Source organism: Heloderma suspectum, chromosome 3, assembly GCF_057233095.1.
Source record: "Heloderma suspectum isolate Gila_16-S chromosome 3, 16-S_ref, whole genome shotgun sequence".
In the NCBI taxonomy this organism is placed as follows: Eukaryota; Metazoa; Chordata; class Lepidosauria; order Squamata; family Helodermatidae; genus Heloderma; species Heloderma suspectum.
Window position 1 is genome coordinate 225,132,603 of NC_139460.1, and position 16,950 is coordinate 225,149,552.

The 16,950-nt window shown below is 46.1% G+C and overlaps 1 protein-coding gene across 1 annotated transcript; it reads right to left on the bottom strand.

The window, feature by feature from the left end:
* Positions 1–2,069: 2,069 nt before the first annotated feature.
* Positions 2,070–3,456, bottom strand: FGFBP3 (fibroblast growth factor binding protein 3). Its single transcript, XM_084841920.1, has one exon. It carries the CDS (start codon positions 3,454–3,456, stop codon positions 2,662–2,664), a length of 795 nt encoding a protein of 264 aa, XP_084698046.1. The 3' UTR covers positions 2,070–2,661.
* Between the last annotated feature and the right edge of the window lie 13,494 nt (positions 3,457–16,950).

Consider the following 16,950-nt stretch of genomic DNA (forward strand, 5'->3'; position numbering starts at 1 on the left):
GGTCTAGGTTACCTAGCAACAGCTTCCAGCAGTCATTTACATTGTTTTATACGTTTCATGGCGGTTGCTGTTTCCTTGTGAAAGTTTAGGATTTTTTTTTCCTTTTCCAGCTTTTCTTTGATTGCCTGCATGGCACAGGCTACCCAGTTGTAAAGTCATATAGTTTTCATTTCATATAATCCTTCAAGGCTGGTGGGTCCTTAATTCTTCAGCATTAATACATACTCAGTGCTTAAGACTGGTACAAGTAACCCTGCAGTACTGGAATGTGCTCTTTCATGCCACACACGCAGTAGGCGAAACTCACAGGGCATTTCCTTCAAGCTCTGAAATTCAATCGTCTGTGTCATATCTGGAAGATTAAAAATGATCACCCTCTTCTGATTGCAAAACAGGTCCCTTGGTTTTGTGCTATCCAGATTATTAAAAGCTACTCTGATTACTGGCTTATTGTTGTATAAAAACAACAGCAACAATGTTTGACTCCCATTAGATCATAAGCTCCTTAGAATTTTTTGTTGAAATTCCTCAAGCAGAATAAGGCAAATGTTGGTCTCCTTTCATGGCTTCCAATAACATCAACACTCTTATTTAAGGTTTTTCTGATTCTTCTTTATTATACAATGCAACACCTTCTTCTAGTTATCATACTGAAAGCCAGTGTGGTACTGTGGTTAGTGTGTGGGACTAGGACCTGGAATCCCTGGATTCAAATCCCCACTCTGCCATAAAGGTCACTGGGTGACTTTGGGCCAATCACTGACTCTCAACCTAACCTACCTCAGAGTTATTGTGAAGGAGAAAATGGAGAGGAGGACAATTGTGTATGCTGCCTTGGGTTCCTTGGAGGAAAAGAGAGATATAAATGTAACAAATAAGGAAATAAATACTAATATTATTTTTTTCATCATCCTCTTAATTAAAAAGGCAAAAATGTGCACATATGTACAGAGAGGCTAGTACCCTTCTCTTTGACCCTGCTAAACCCAGGGAGGTTTTTTAATGTAGAAGAATATTAAATATGTGCTCTTGACTTGCAATGTGAAGTGGTATAGTCCCAGGAACTCTGCAACATGCGTTTTATCTATAAGCATAGATTGACCCTAAACATTCGCACCAAAAGGAAACTCTGGGAAGTAAACCAAATTAAGCTCTTGGAATATGCCACCAAACAGAAACTTTTTAAAGACCAGATTTAATATGTAATGGTTGACTTTCACACGAGAGAAACTGACATTCTTTGGATCAACTGAGAAGGAACTACATCTTACAGTGAATAGCAATAAACAACGTGCTATATAACTAGTGTGAAACCGTGAATATGAAACAGCGAAAGCCCAGATAAACTTTAGAATAGTCAGTAGATAAAATTGCCATCATGGATCTAACTGCAAGTTCTAGAACGGTTGCACTGGGTATGTTGTCGGGGGAAGGTTAATTTGCTTGAGAGTGGGAGAAGAAACACATAGAACCTGAGGAAAGAAGGTCTCTTGCAGTATTTCTCAAAGGCTCCACAATGCAAGTGATGCGGGACTGAGAAAGCAATAGCTTATTGTGACACTTCTGTTGGCCCATAAATACTCTTAACTCTTTCAAGCATTTGACAATAGGCTGGTACATAAACAAAGTCAAGTCTATATCAATGGCTAGATTCATTAGGATGGAAGACTGGAATAGTGAACATAAACTGTGGGTGGAGAAATGTCACTGTTGCCTGAGGAATGGGAAAGCCCTGTGAAGTTACATATGGCTTTATATGTAGTTTAATAATCAGTGCTCAGTTCACCTCCCTTAGTTGGTGCTGTTCTTTCATGATTCCTGGGACATCGTCTTGAGAGCACAAGTTGTGGCTACCTTGTTAAAGCTAGCCAAGTCTTCTTCTGGTTAATGCCTGGATGGAAGACTACTTGAGAACTCCATTTATGCTGCCTTGGGTCCTATCCTGCCTTGGCTAAATATAAATATATTAAATAAAATAAATATCATAGGATTAAAAATTGTGGACTTCATGGCATTGTCTAATACAGAAGCAGAGACTACAACAACACACATAAAAATGGCAGGTTGCTGTAAAAAGAATTTCATTTATTATTACATTAACATAATCGTTATGCCCCGTAGCATCTACACCACACCATATGCTTGTACAAATGCTAGATTTTTCCTAGACATAGAAGGAAGAACTTTATAAGTGATTTAAACATGATAATCCCAAATAGTTTTTATTAACTGAGGATTAGCTACTTGATTATTGGTAGGGAAGACATAGCATGATGCAGCAGAGTAGTTTTACTTAAAGCCGGATCTCATCTAGCATGGAAGGAAGGATATGTCTTTCGTGTTAACCCACAACCCCCAGTGCAAGGGGGTTTCCAAACCCTCAGCCTCTTTATTAGCAGCTGCTACAGGATTAGTAGGAATGAGTATGTTATACATCCCATAAAGCCCCACTGCTGCACATGCCCTCTTACCAACCCACATCTTTGCCCGTGCTCAGTTGGCACTCAAAAACTTTCACTTCACTTGCGTCTTTTCATCCCTGCCTTCTCCCAAACTGCACCATTTGCCTTCCAACCCTATCTCTAACTACGCTTTCTGCTGTACACTCCCCCTTCCACCCTCCCCCACCCTATGACCCATGCCTCCCCTGATGCTCCAGGTTCAGCCGTTCCAGAAATTAACAAAGAAGTTACACAGCGAGTGCCACTGCTCTTCACAGTAGGCCTCTACCACATCTGCATTGAGCTCTGTGGGCTGCTCGGTGCTCTCTGCGACTGCCATAGGCCGCCTACTGGGCGGCTGGGTTGGGGCTAATGTGGAGCTTGGGCCTCCTTTCCTCTTCCCCCCTTTGCTCTGCTTGTCTGGGGAATCTGACTTTGCGGGGCTTGTTATCACACTAGCCCTGGGTGCCTGGGGTGTTTTCTGCGGTGCTGGAGGCTCTTTGGCACGGCCCTTCCCCTTGGATCTGCCTTTAGCAGTTCCCGCAGTAGCCGCCAGGAATTCAGTAGCCATTGTGCTGGGAGTGGCAGGTACCAAGTGTAGCTGTGCTTCAGATGCTCCTTTCTTGCTGCTACAAAGCCTGGACTTGAGTGGGCTGCTGTCCTGGCATGGATGGCGCTTCTTCCGGAGCTTGCCCAGGATCTGCTTCCAGAACTGACGGCCTTTGGAGCTGTAGGCAGCGCATAGCTCTGGCTGGCCCCGGTAGACACACTGCTGACCTTTCTGGCTGCTATCTTCTCCTGGTGGGTGACAGCTGAGCTGGAGCTCGGTGATGTCTTTCCCAGGTATCAGCTGCCAACCACAAAGGTGTTTGTCCTGGGTGGAGAACTGCCCCGACTGTGCCCAGAGGGAGGAGGGCTTTGCTTTTTCACTGTTCTCTTTGCTTTTCCTGCCAGTACCACTTTCCAGGCAGCTCAGGAAAAGAAGGGTGAGCGGAAGTGTTTGGGGGAGCCTCATTTCCTGAAGTCAGCGGAGCTGTTGACGTTGGTCATCCAAGAGCATCAGTGGCACAAGTTCAGGTGAGGGGCCCTCTATGTTCCCCAAGTCCTACAGAGACAGAAACTGATCAATAGTGGACAGGCTGAGCTGATGAGCAGCAAAAGTTAATTGTAAGCAATACATTCTCCTTAACCTAACTGTGTGTGACCTTAGCAGTGAGCAATGCCCCCAGTGGGACACATTCTACTCTCTCTTCTAGAGAAAGCAAATGCTTACCATTGTTATGCGTATGTAACAAGGTGTCCATTGATACTGACTTGGTACTTTACATTCATAACAACATCCAGGGATACCCATTGGCTGTATAAGTTTACATCAATGGCATTTAACTATTCCAAAGTTAGTAAAACTCCTCTGCATCTATTGTTTTACACAATGAAAGAACTTGTCAGTCTTAAGTAGAAAAGTTTCTCCATTCGATGGAGAAGATGCATTCCACAACATGACATTTCTGCTTGTGTGCCATTCATATGGTTAGACTAAATGCCCTAACGACATGTTTTTAAACAGACAGAAATATATTCAGTTTGGTTTTTACAGCATATTTCTTCCTGAAATACCAGAAAACGTTAGAACAACATTTCTTGTAAATATACTCTATTGCCATGGTTCCCTTCTCCCTCCCCCCTCCCTCCTTTTAACAAACGATGTTGCAAATTAGCAATGTCTTCCTTGTTTTCCAGACTTTTCCATCATGCTTTTCCTGAATGCGAAGCTATCTCTCCAGTTTGGTGTCACTCTTAAAACATCAGCAAGCTGTTGGTACGTATGAGCACAAGGTCGCTGGTAGGATGATTTGGAAACAAATCTCTTCATCATTGCAGCATCAAAGAAAGTGCATAGCCAGAATTGCAAAACTCTTCTCCAAACTAACTTAAGTCTTTCAAATATTGAAAATTTCCCCTCTTCCTTCCCTTCTCTCTGGTTACACTTACCGTTGACTATGAGAAGCAGGGAGCTCTACAGGAAAAATGCAAGTCTGCATGTAGGATTAGCCTCTGTAAGACGGGTGTACAGAGCATGCATGTGTTATGAACAGCTCAGGAGGGGCCAACCACAGCCTATGCCCCTCCCCAGTCTTATGCATGCAAACACACACACACACACACACACACACGCTCACTCACAGAGAGAGCAAGGGAAGAATCTTGAGAAAGAAACATCCATTGACACAGAGCTATTCTGTTCTGCTCCTGATGTACTTACAGGCAATGTATCAACTAGATAAACAAATGTGATCCCACTACTTTTTTGAGGAATTGCAGCTACTGGTCTTACTTTATTGAATCTGGACATTTTAAATTATTTATCACATTTTTATTCCTTTCTAAAACACACACAACAACAACCACCACCACCACCACCACCTCAAGATGGCATACAGGGAGCTATGCTATCTTATCCACATCCCAATCCTATTTAGACAGGCTGAGAGACAATGACTGGCTTAAGGTCACCCAGGAAGCTCAGCAGAGAGTAGAACCCCAAGCCTCTTCTGTTCAAATTAATCACTCTACTACAGCCTTAGCTCTGTTGCAAAGTAGTTATCACAGTTCCTATATACATAGTTCCTACTACTAAGAGGGCTGTTGGGGGTTACGCTCCACTAAGGCTACAGGGCTCATGTGTTTAGAGCATTTGCTTTGTAATGCTGCTTAATTATCTCATTAGTTTAACTGTAATGGATCCCAAACCACACAGTTTTCATGAAGGCGTGGTGAAGTGAAATATAGTCCTTGCCTTTCAGTTTGTACCACTCTAAGAGAGAGACCGTATAAGATGGTGTTTTGCTGGCACATTAATATAGCCATGACCATGCTGAATTTTTCTATATCATCATCATGTTTATGTTTATTTGTATATTGATTATTGGCCCAAAGGGTCCACAAAGCAATGAACAGTATATTAAAATATGAGATTTTTATGTTTCCAAGCTGTCCTTTTACAAGTTTTTGAACAGAGAGTTCACGCACGTGCACACACACACACACACACACACGTCCCATTTCCCGCCTCTCACTGAGGCAGTCAAAGATGGGGAATTCTACATAATTTCCCTTAGATGTGTGATACCTTGGAATATAAACCAAGCAGAGGGAAATATTTTCTGGATGATTTGAATTCAAAGCTTCATGTACATTTCACTGATTTCATTTGATTGCAACAACACAGCACCTAAGCAACAAGACCTAATGTCAAGTAAACAGCTTGTGTGGAACAGCTAAAGACAAAAACCTAACTTGATCCATGTAACCCCCATCTAGATAGCTAAATAATAATTTAAAAATATACAGTGATCGTATGCCTCTTAATGCTTCTCAGACACCTGAGAATAGATAATGCTTCTTAATGCAGACTAGCAAATATACATACACAATCCTCTATACTTTGGATTTCTTAAAATTCAGATCTCACCTATATTTATCCCTTGCACGGGCCGATTCTTTTTTCTATGTATGAGTTGGTACCACATCTGCTTAGCATAGGAAGATATCCCTGCATTGCATTCTATTATCAGTTTTGTATTTTAGGGCTTTTATTTGCCCTTTAAAAAATCAGTTCCCAGAAAACCCAAATCATGTGCTAAAGAATGCTGAATTCTGCCATAAGGGCTAGAAACCTGTTTTGTTTAAAACACACACACACAATGAAAGCTGAGATTCTGCACCACATTTCACCTGCTATTTTTCTCCACTCCTGATGGATCACAGCATAAGCTCAGCCTGCCTATGATCGATTTCTTAATACTGAGACCTAGCCTGGACAAATTGCCTCAGCATTAGAGGGGAAGTTAGCTCACATGATGTGAGAAGCAACATGAGTTTTCTCCAAGCTTGGCACCAGAGTGCTGATCTGGCTATTTTCCATCCTGTGTCTACTGTAATTTATTATGGCCCAGCATAACAGGGATAACCATAAAGCTCCCATGTGTCCAGGACAGTACTTCTTCCATCCCAAAACTCTCTTACTTATCTACGGCCTATTAATGCTTGGCTTAGATAAGCTGGTGAATGAAATGCTACATTTCCATGTACATGAGGATGCTAGACTACAGTCACTGGACAGGTTCTGCGTATTCTTAAACGCTATTTTGATTCTACAATCCCTATGCACAAAAGTGAACGTTCTGATTCAAAATCTTGGTATCTGGCCTCTCCCACCCTGTTGCCCTCCAGATGTGTTGGACCACAACTCCCATCATCAACAGCCAGCATGGCCAACCCATACTGGCTGAGGATGATGGGATGTGTAGTCAAACACATCTGGAGGGCAACAGGGTGGGGAAGGTGGATTATACAAACTGGGGGTAGGATGGGGTGAAGAAACACAGTGAATGAGTGCTTACTATTATTTTTTCCTTCACATTTTCAAGTGTACCTGTGCAGCCTCTGAAGAGGAAACACTTCCCTTTCTTTATTATAATGATAAAATATTTGTAAATCAGTTGATTTTGTGAATCTTCCCATCACACAATTTATTGTTCCCTCTAAATCCCTGTTTCTAATGCCTGTGTTCAGTGGAGGGGAGCAGAATCATGTCCACTCTCCTGACCTCATCCAGCAGAAAATGAGAATAGGTCTTCATGCACATTTTGAGTCCTTCTCCACTTGTTCAGTATCTGCACATATGGAAGGTAAGGTCAGGAATCTATGACAGCTGGACCTTTACAATTGTAGCCCTGAGATTACAGAACTGGTATCCTGAACGATGTTCATTTATGCCAGCCTTTCCCAACCTCAGGTCCCTAGATGTTTTTTCGACTACAACTTCCATCACTCCCACCACTGATCATGATGGCTAGGGATGATGGGAGTTGTAGGCAAACAATATCTGCAGACCCAAGGTTGGGAAAAGCTGAATTATTATGTGTATCTGTCCTGCTTTTGAAAGGAAATGTAACTTTATCCCCTTTTGAAAGGTCTTTTACAGTGAAATCTGATGCATGTTTACTTAGAAGTAAATCTCACTGTGTTCAATATAGAGCTTTACTCCTTAATGAGTGAGTTTCGGATTGCATCCTTACATTGCAAAGATAGGTTGTTGTAGGGCTGTGGAGCTTGATGATAAATAGTTGCTAAATTTTATTTTTTTAAATCTGTGCTACAGTTCTTATTGAGTTGTATCTGATGGAGTAATTCTGCTAGTGTAAAACTTCTCCCACTTGTGGAAACTCTGTTTTCATCCTTGCACAAGTGCCAAATTCAGTACTTCAGTTCCGATGTGCAACTCATGACAGCATTAGGCTAGGTCAGCCTTCCCCAACCTGGTGCCCTCCGGATGTTTTGGTCTACAGCTCCCAGCATTACTAACCATTGGCCACTCTGGCTGGGGCTGATGGGAGCTGAAGTTCAAAAATCTGGAGAGCACCAGGCTGATATTGCTTGTGCTAGTTGTGCTAGGTATTCTGCCAGCAGTTGTGGAACCACTAGTAGGACAATGCTAACTCTTGTAATTTTTCTGCTAGTGTAACGTTGGATATAATCCCTTAATTGTTCATATTTTTACGATGCAGCCTAGTAGATAGGCATAAGTTACTAGCCAATGTAAAACTGTACTGATCTGTCTGCTTATTCATCCCTCTGTTAGTAATTGGGGGGGGGGAGTCTGGATCCTTTAATTTACAATACTTTCTTACTCGCTATAGGTGACCAAACTGGTGCTTATTTACAAGTCTGTCACAGTGTGTGTGTGTGTGTGTGTTTAAGGCTTTGTCACATATTTCAAGATTTTATTTTTGAAAATGACCTCAAGTACAAGGAAAAGAGAGATAAATGTTTTAAGTAAATACTGTCAGAACATTACATTAATTTCTAACACTACATATGAAATACTAAGGATGCACTCAGATTTTTCTCATTGGCTGTTCAGAGAGCAAATCAGAGAGCAAGAATCCATTTTTCAGCTCAAAGGAGTCACCTAGTGGCAGCTTTAAAAAACAACAACCTTCTGGTACAATATATGCAGAGATACAAAAGAGTAGATACTGGCATTACTTTTACACCCTGAAGACTTAGGACAATGAACAATATTTCAGAACTATTCATAAATACAAATGTTAGTAATAAGTGTCATTTTATTGCTTGTTTCAAGTGATCAGAGTACTTCCTGTACATTATCTCAAGCCCTTTCTCAGCTGTTCTAAAACTTAGAATGAATATGTGTGTTGGGGTTGGAGGGAGGAATTGGGATCGTGTGGCAAGTGCCACCCCCTAACATTCACATGTTGAACATTACTTTGTGCACAGAGCCTTTTGCACAGTGGAAGGCTTGCTGCATGCAGATCTGGTAACTCAGCCATCCCCAACCTGGTGCCCTCCAGAGGTACTGGACTGCAACTCGCATCATTCCCAGCCAGCATGGCTCTGCTGGCTGGGAATGATGGGAGTTGCAGTCTGACACATATGGAGGGCACCAGTCGGGGGAAAGTTGTAGTAACTGGTAGCTAGAATTGGTGGCCTCCTCTCCAAGCAACAATTCTGCAGAGTTTTAGAACATCTGAAAAGGCCTTGAGATAAGGGATGTGAATTATTCTGATCACTTGGAATATGCAATTGATGACTTTTAATCGTAACATCTTTGTTTATTAAGTATTTTGAAAAGTTCTTACCTGCCTAAGTCTTCAGGCCAGGGTCTGTCTGGTTAGAAATGCAAACAAGCACCTAAATAAATAATAGAAATGGATGAAAGTAATCTCAGAATTCACTCTCTGAATAAGCGTTCTGCATTCGCTCTAGCAAGAAGGTACCAGAGCATGCGTAGGTCAAACCTGTACATAACTTGTTTGCATGTAGGGTCTGTGTTCAAAGGCACAGTCAGTGGCTGGAAGTCAGGAGTGGAACTTACTATCATGATCAGGGCTGGCCCTACCATTAGGCTGAGACAAGCAGCCGCCTCAGGCAGGAGTTGCAGGGAAACCGTGAGCAGCAGCAAGATGTTGGAGGGCAGAGCTGTATGTCCCTAAGCTAGCCTGCTGCCCTCAGTTGCAGAGGAACATGCTGTCCCATCACCACTGTTGAACTAAGTTTCAGCTATCAGTCTGGTTGTCTTTTTTTTTTTTTAATGAAATAGGTGAAGGTGCAATCTGGTCTTTGCCTCAGGCAGAAAAATGTCTTGAGCCAGCCCCGATTGTGATTCTGATCCTCCACAAATGGATTTTATACAGTTTTCTAATGTCTGAAAAGAGCATCAGCAATTCTTACAACATCCCTTGAAGGCAGAATTGACCCATACTGCAGACAGGGTGCGGAGACAGAGAGAATGTGGCTTGCCTCTAGTGCAGTGATGGGGAAGGTATGGCCCTCCAGCCCCAGCCAGCATTGTCAATGGTGAGGATGATGCCATCTTTGTTCTAGTGCATTTGCAACTGACATGATGAGACTTAAAGCAAGGAGTTTTTAGTTCAGACCCTTGGGGCTTCTCCACATAGAAGCTTTTTTATCCCATATTTTTACCAGGGCTTCTGCTTCTGGATTTTTTGCAGGATTAAGAAAGGCCCGTTACATGCACTCCACCCCCCTTTTCCCCCTTTATCTGCAAGTTCTATATGTTTCATTATACAGCTACTAGGTGGTGCTGTGGTATAGCTCCTGTTATGGTGCGACTTCCTCTTTTTACTGAGAAATTCAACGTGCTATATTTTAATGGCTCATTATTTCTGATCTTTTAAAAAATGAGATACAGGCCAGAAGACACGGGAGAGGCCCTGGGGGCTGACAATGTCATGTAAAGGACCCGCAAACTTCCATGAGTAACCAATCTCAGTCACAGGATAAAAGCCCCATGTGGAGAAGCCCTTAGATTGCAATCCTATGCATACTTACCTGGGAGAAACTCCACAGTGAAATCCATGGGTTGTATTTATTTATATTTGTTAGCTGCCTCATAAAATAAATTCTCTAGGCCAAGGTTGTGGAACCTGAGGCCTGGGGACCAAATGTTGCCCTTCAGGAGTCCCAATCCAAGCCTCTGGGGTTCCCCACAAGGCCACCTCCCCTTCCCCTGGCCTCACCCTCGGCTTCTGTGCGGTTTGTGTGGTTTCCTTGCTTTTGTTTAGTTTGTTTCCCATTCTAAAAGGTTGAAACGCCCTTCCTAAGGCTTTGTGACTGACAGTAAGAGCTTTAAGTGAAAATATGCTGGTAATTTTGGCCTCACTCCCGTCACTTTTGCACCCCCCTCCCAGAAGGCACTCCAAGAGCTTCTTCAAATGGAATTCAGACCTCAGGTTAAAAGATGTTCAATACCCTTGCCCTAGGCAATGTACCAGTGTAAAACAAGTTAAACATAACAAATAGCACAACCAAATCAACATTAACATCCTAAATGACCCTAAAACTCCCACAAAATATATATATTTAAATACACCCAAAAGTAATTTCACTACTTCTGAGTAAACATGCATTGGATTGGGTTTCACACCACTAAACTAGCATTCATACCAACTTCCCGATGCATCCCTGAGGGGCAACCGTCAGCAGCCAGAAGGCAGAACTAGATATTTTGGATTGATCCACCATGACAATTTTTTAAATTCTCTTATGGATGTAAAATTGCTGCTTTTTATATCACCCACATTTATAAATCCATTAAAACAGAAGGTGGTTCTGAATCGTACTGTGAAAATTGGAAAGGGAAAGGTCACGTTCAGGCGGAATTCACTATATAGTTATTATCTGATACATTATTGAAATTTCAGAGACAATTATCGAATCGGATGATTTCTTCACATGCCATGATGGCTTGAATGCAGAGCAGCTAGTAATGCCAGGCGTGCTAACGATGGTTAGCTTGTCATTGAAAGCAGGGCTGCTGTTTTCCAAATCTCAACTACGGTAATTACTACACTCTCAGGAGTTCAATGAATTGGAGGAAAATCGACTTCTTCTCTGACACTGGAAGAGAAGCGTGAACAAAAAAGGATGTGATTTGCTTGTGATTCCAGTATAAAACACTAACCCCGATTTTGTTGCTATTTACAATGACTCAGCATCCACTAAACCCTTAGGGGGGTCACTTACGCAGTGCCAAAAAAAGAATTGCATCACCAAACAACAACAACACATATTTGCTCCAAAGAAATTTAGATGCTACTGTTCTGGCAGATCCAAGTGAGGCCTGCCGTAACAGTATCCAATGCCCCATCTAGCCATGTTTTGTGGGATCAATTTCTGTTAATGTGGCCTGATGACGTGGACAAGGTGCTTGTAATCATGCAGCCAACCACGTACCCTCTTGATCCCTGCCCCTCAAGGCTAATGAAGGCTAGCCGGCATGACCTGGCTAGGTGGGCCCAGGATATGGTTAATGCCTCATTGTGTGAGGGAGTGGTGCCTGACTCTTTGAAGGAGGTGCTAGTGAGACCTCTCCTGAAGAGGCCCACCTTGGACTGGAGGATTTGTGACAACTATCACCCAATGGCGAACATGCCATTTTTAGGTGAGGTGATTGAGAGGGTTGTGGCAGGGCAACTGCAGGCATTCTTGGGTAAAGATGATTATCTACACCCTTTCCAGTCTGGGTTCAGGCCTGATTTTGGGACTGAATCAGCCTGGGTTGCCCTATTGGATGACATTTGTCAAGACAGGGATAGAGGGAGAGCAGCCTTGCTCCTCTTACTCGATTTCTCTGTGGCTTTTGATACCACCTACCATAGTATCCTTTTCGATCAGCTTTGTAGGATGGGGATCGGTGGTAGTGTACTTCAGTGGTTCTATTCCTGTCAGGGTGGACCCTGAGCCCATAGAATCCCAGAGTAGTTCTGATTCGGAGGAAGAGCAGTCGCTCCTGGGAGAGGAGCGCGCCCCTTTTTCCCAGGGCCCGCAGCTGACAGAGTTTCCTCCCACCCACATTCCTAGATTAGAAAGCAGTCCAGGGAGTGACCCAGCACCGATAGCAGACTGGTTGGATGCGCGGCGCAGACGCAGAGAGCGGTGCCAAATGGAGAGCGCGGAAAGGAGGCGTAGCGCCCGGTTGGCGCTCAAAGAACGGTTGCGCCCAGAGGATCCAAGGGAAAAGGGGAGGGATTCTCCCTAGTCCTTATATTCAGGGGTCTGCCAGTAACTGCTTTTCAAACGGGGACCAACTGTTCTAACTTAGGGCATAGGGATGCTGCTGCTCAGATCTAGTTGCTACCTGTAGAGCTGTTAAGTTGTAAAAGAAGAATAAAGCTTTGAAAAGAATCCCTTTGTCTGTGTCTGGACTTGGCTACTGGATTAGACTGAGAGCCCTCCAAGGAGCCCTTGACAGCTTGATCCCCGTTCCTCTTTTTTTTTTTTCTCTCCTCTCTCCCTCTTTTCTCCTACTGCCTTATGGAGGGTGCTGGGAACCCAACGGTGCAAACTCTGGCGCAAGAAAACCAGATGCTCCGTGATCAGATGGCTCAACTGACGGCTGCCGTGCAGAATCTACAGGCAACGTTTCAACCCCCCCCCTCCGATTCCCCCCGGCCGCAAGTGCCCGGTGGCGTTGCCAGAGAAGTTTTCTGGTGAGAGAGGACTTTTTCAGATTTTCAGGGCCCAGTCAAAGCTGTACATGCTTCTTAGACCTGAGGATTTCCAGACGGAACAGGTTCATGTGGGTTTTGTTATTGATCTACTGTCAGGCATGGCTGCTAAATGGGCTTCGGGACTTCTTCTCGCTAATGACCCCCTGCTCGGGGACTATCAAGGTTTCATGACAGCTATGGGACGTTTTTTCTGTGACCCCCTGCGCACGCAGATGGCTTCTCAGGAGATTCGCCGCCTCCGGCAGGGCAAGAACTCAGTTTCCAGCTACGCGACAACCTTTCGCTTCTTGATGCAGGATTTACAATGGAATGATGCTGCGCTAGTGGCTCAGTTTTTGGATGGTTTGAATGACGAGATCTTAGATGAGTTGGCACGCACGCCCTGCCCGCCTACTTTGGAGGAGCTCATCCAGACCTGCCTTCAGATAGATAGTCGACTGGAAGGGTGCCGCCAGACCCGGCGGGGTGCCGGGAACCGGGATTTCCCTCCTCCCATTCCCCCACATTTCCTGCCTCCTTCCCCACCCCCCCGCTCCGGCGCTGGGGGTGGAGGAGACCCCAATGCAGCTGGGGTCTACCCGAGCCTCACTGCCGCCAGAGGAGCTTCAGCACCGGCGAGTTGAGCGCTGATGTTTTCGATGTGGAAGTCTGGGACATTTCGCCAAGACCTGCCCAGTTAAATCCACGGCTCTGCTGCCTCTTCCTCCTCCTCCTCCTCGTCCCCAGGCTTGACTAGACTGCCCCCCAAGCTTGTTGGGGGCCTCCAGTGTGGGGGTCAGCTCCCCACCGGCTGGGTGCCTTCCCCAACCCCCCCACCCTCCCATCTGCGGTTGCATGTTCACCTCCTCTCCCCACAGCGGTGTGGGGTGGAGGCACTAGCTTTAGTGGACTCGGGGGCTACAACCAGTTTCATGGATGAGACCTTCACTCTCTTACATGGGATTCCTACCCTGCCCCTTCCTGCCCCCTTCGCAGTGCAGACCATTGATGGGCGTCCTCTCTCTTCGGGTGAGGTGACCCGTATTACAGTTCCAATCACTCTACGCGCCCAGTCACACATTGAGCAGATTCAATTTCACTTAGCCAAGGTTCCCTTATACCCAATTGTGCTGGGTTTTTCCTGGCTCTCTAAGCCCAACCCTCAGATTTCCTGGGGGTTTCGGTAAATGGAGTTTGCATCTCCCTACTGCCGGGAGCATTGCCTCATGGAGGAGGCGCCAGTCCCTGCCCAGGCTTTCACCCTTCCCCCCCCTTCTCTGCTTCTGGCAGCCCTTCAGCTACCGTCATCCTCCCAGAGAAGTATGCAGCTTTTCGGCATGTGTTTGACAAGAAGGAGACCGACCAGCTTCCCCCGCAAGGCCTGGCGGCAGCTGCGGTGCCTCACTCTTGGGAAGAGCTCCTTCACTCTGCACAGGCTCAGGATGATTTTGTTCGCACAAAGGTGCAGGAATTGGGTCTAGCCTCTGCCCCCCCCACTCTACCCCCTTTTCTTTGCAAGGTGGCCTGCTTTACCATTCCGGCCGGGTCTATGTGCCTTCTAGACCCCTCCGCGAGAGGGCCCTCCATCAGTGCCACGACTCCCCCACAGTGGGGCATTTTGGCGTCGCCAAGACCCTGCATGGAGTGACTAGGGATTTTTGGTGGCCTCGTGTGTGTCAGGATGTCAAGTCCTATGTCGCCTCCTGCCCAACCTGCCAGCGAGCGAAGGCCCCCTCAGGCAAGCCCACAGGCTTGCTTCACCCCCTGCCTACCCCCTCAGGACCTTGGAAGCTGCTCTCCCTTGACTTCATCACTGACTTGCTTCGCTCACACGGTAAGACCACTATTCTGGTGGTGGTGGATTTGTTTTCTAAGATGGCCCATTTCATTCCCTGCTCGGGGTTGCCCACAGCCAGGGAGACGGCGGAGCTGTTCGTGACGCATGTTTTCCGCCTCCACGGATGGCCCGAGGGCCTCATTTCCGATAGGGGGGCCCAATTCACTGCCCATTTCTGGAGGGAGCTACTGGCGTTGCTCCATGTGACGCTCCGTCTTTCCTCCGCCCACCATCCACAGACGGACGGTCAGACCGAGCGCACCAATGCTACTCTGGAACAATATCTGCGCTGTTATGTCAATTACCAGCAAGATGACTGGGTTTCCTTGCTGCCTCTCGCAGAATTTGCTTATAACAATGCCTGCCATGCTTCCACCCACCAAACTCCATTTTTTGCCAATTTTGGTTACCACCCCAAGGCCTTCCCGTCCACCCTAGCTCCCTCTTCGGTGCCAGCGGCCCAGGACTTTTTAGAGGAGTTGCGAGCGGTACACCACCTCTTACGGGATTCCCTCGAGCAAGCCAAGACAGCCTACAAGGCCTCGGCAGACCGGCGGCGCCAGCCGGGTCCGTCTCTGCAACTGGGGGACTGGGTTTGGTTGTCTACCCAATACCTCCCCTCTCACTCGCCCACACGGAAGCTCGCGCCTCGCCGCACGGGGCCTTTCCAGGTTACGGCCCAGATTAACCCTGTTGCTTTTCGCCTGGCTCTCCCCCCCTCCATGAAGATCCATCCTGTTTTTCACTGCTCCTTGCTGTCCCCCCTGGTTTCTGGCGATCCTCATTGCTCAGTCGGCTCCCCCCCACCGCCAGTGCTGGTGGAGGGGGAGGAGGAGTTTGAGATCGCGGAGATTCTGGACTCCCGCCTTTCTCGTGGCCGCTTGCAATATCTGGTTGACTGGAAGGGGTACGGGCCTGATGAGCGATCCTGGGAACCCGCAGAAAATGTGCATGCTCCGTTGCTGCTGTGGCGCTCCACCAGCTGTACCCCCACAAGCCTGGGGCCCCAGGGGAGGAGCAGGAGGGGGGGGCTCATGGGAGCAGGGATGATGTCAGGGTGGACACTGAGCCCATAGAATCCCAGAGTAGTTCTTATTCGGAGGAAGAGCAGTCGCTCCTGGGAGAGGAGCGCGCCCCTTTTTCCCAGGGCCCGCAGCTGACAGAGTTTCCTCCCACCCACATTCCTAGATTAGAAAGCAGTCCAGGGAGTGACCCAGCACCGATAGCAGACTGGTGCGCGGCGCAGACGCAGAGAGCGGCGCCAAATGGAGAGCGCGGAAAGGAGGCATAGTGCCCGGTTGGCGCTCAAAGAACGGTTGCGCCCAGAGGATCCAAGGGAAAAGGGGAGGGATTCTCCCTAGTCCTTATATTCAGGGGTCTGCCAGTAATTGCTTTTCAAACGGGGACCAACTGTTCTAACTTAGGGCATAGGGATTCTGCTGCTCAGATCTAGTTGCTACCTGTAGAACTGAAGTTGTAAAAGAAGAATAAAGCTTTGAAAAGAATCCCTTTGTCTGCGTCTGGACTTGGCTACTGGATTAGACTGAGAGCCCTCCAAGGAGCCCTTGACAATTCCTACCTATGGGGTCAGTCTCAGACATTAGGCAGGCCCCTGCAGTTCTGATGTTCAGACATCTTCTTAAAACTCATTTCTTTACAGAGGCTTTCCCTGAAGTGTGACCCAGCCAGCTATAGTTTGTAGCACACAGTAGTGTGTGCAATTTTATTGCTGATTAATTTGTATTGTGTTGTTTTTATTGTTATTTTTATTGTTGTTTTTATGCCCGTTGTATTTTATGTTCACCGCTTTGATACCTTTGTGGAAAGTGGTATACACATTGGAATAATAAACAAACAAACAAACAAATAAATAAATAGTGTTTGCAAATACTAATTTATGTGTATAGGTACACACTTAGAAATAGTGGGTTGGATCCAGGATCTGCCTTCAGTTGACGAAAGGGCTCCACTCAAGGAGGGTGCTTCCACTTGATTTTCAGGGATCCCACCTCCACGCCACACCACAGTTCACCCTACTCAGCAGGGTTCCCTGACCCCTCTGTAAAGCATTTTCAAGCAGCTGGAAAGACTGCTGTGGAGAGGAGGGGACAGGGAATTCCAAACATGCCTAAAT

What these genes read in the sequence shown, in the direction of transcription:
- FGFBP3 (XM_084841920.1), bottom strand. Translation starts at nt 3,456, where the DNA reads ATGAGGCTCCCCCAAACACTTCCGCTCACCCTTCTTTTCCTGAGCTGC.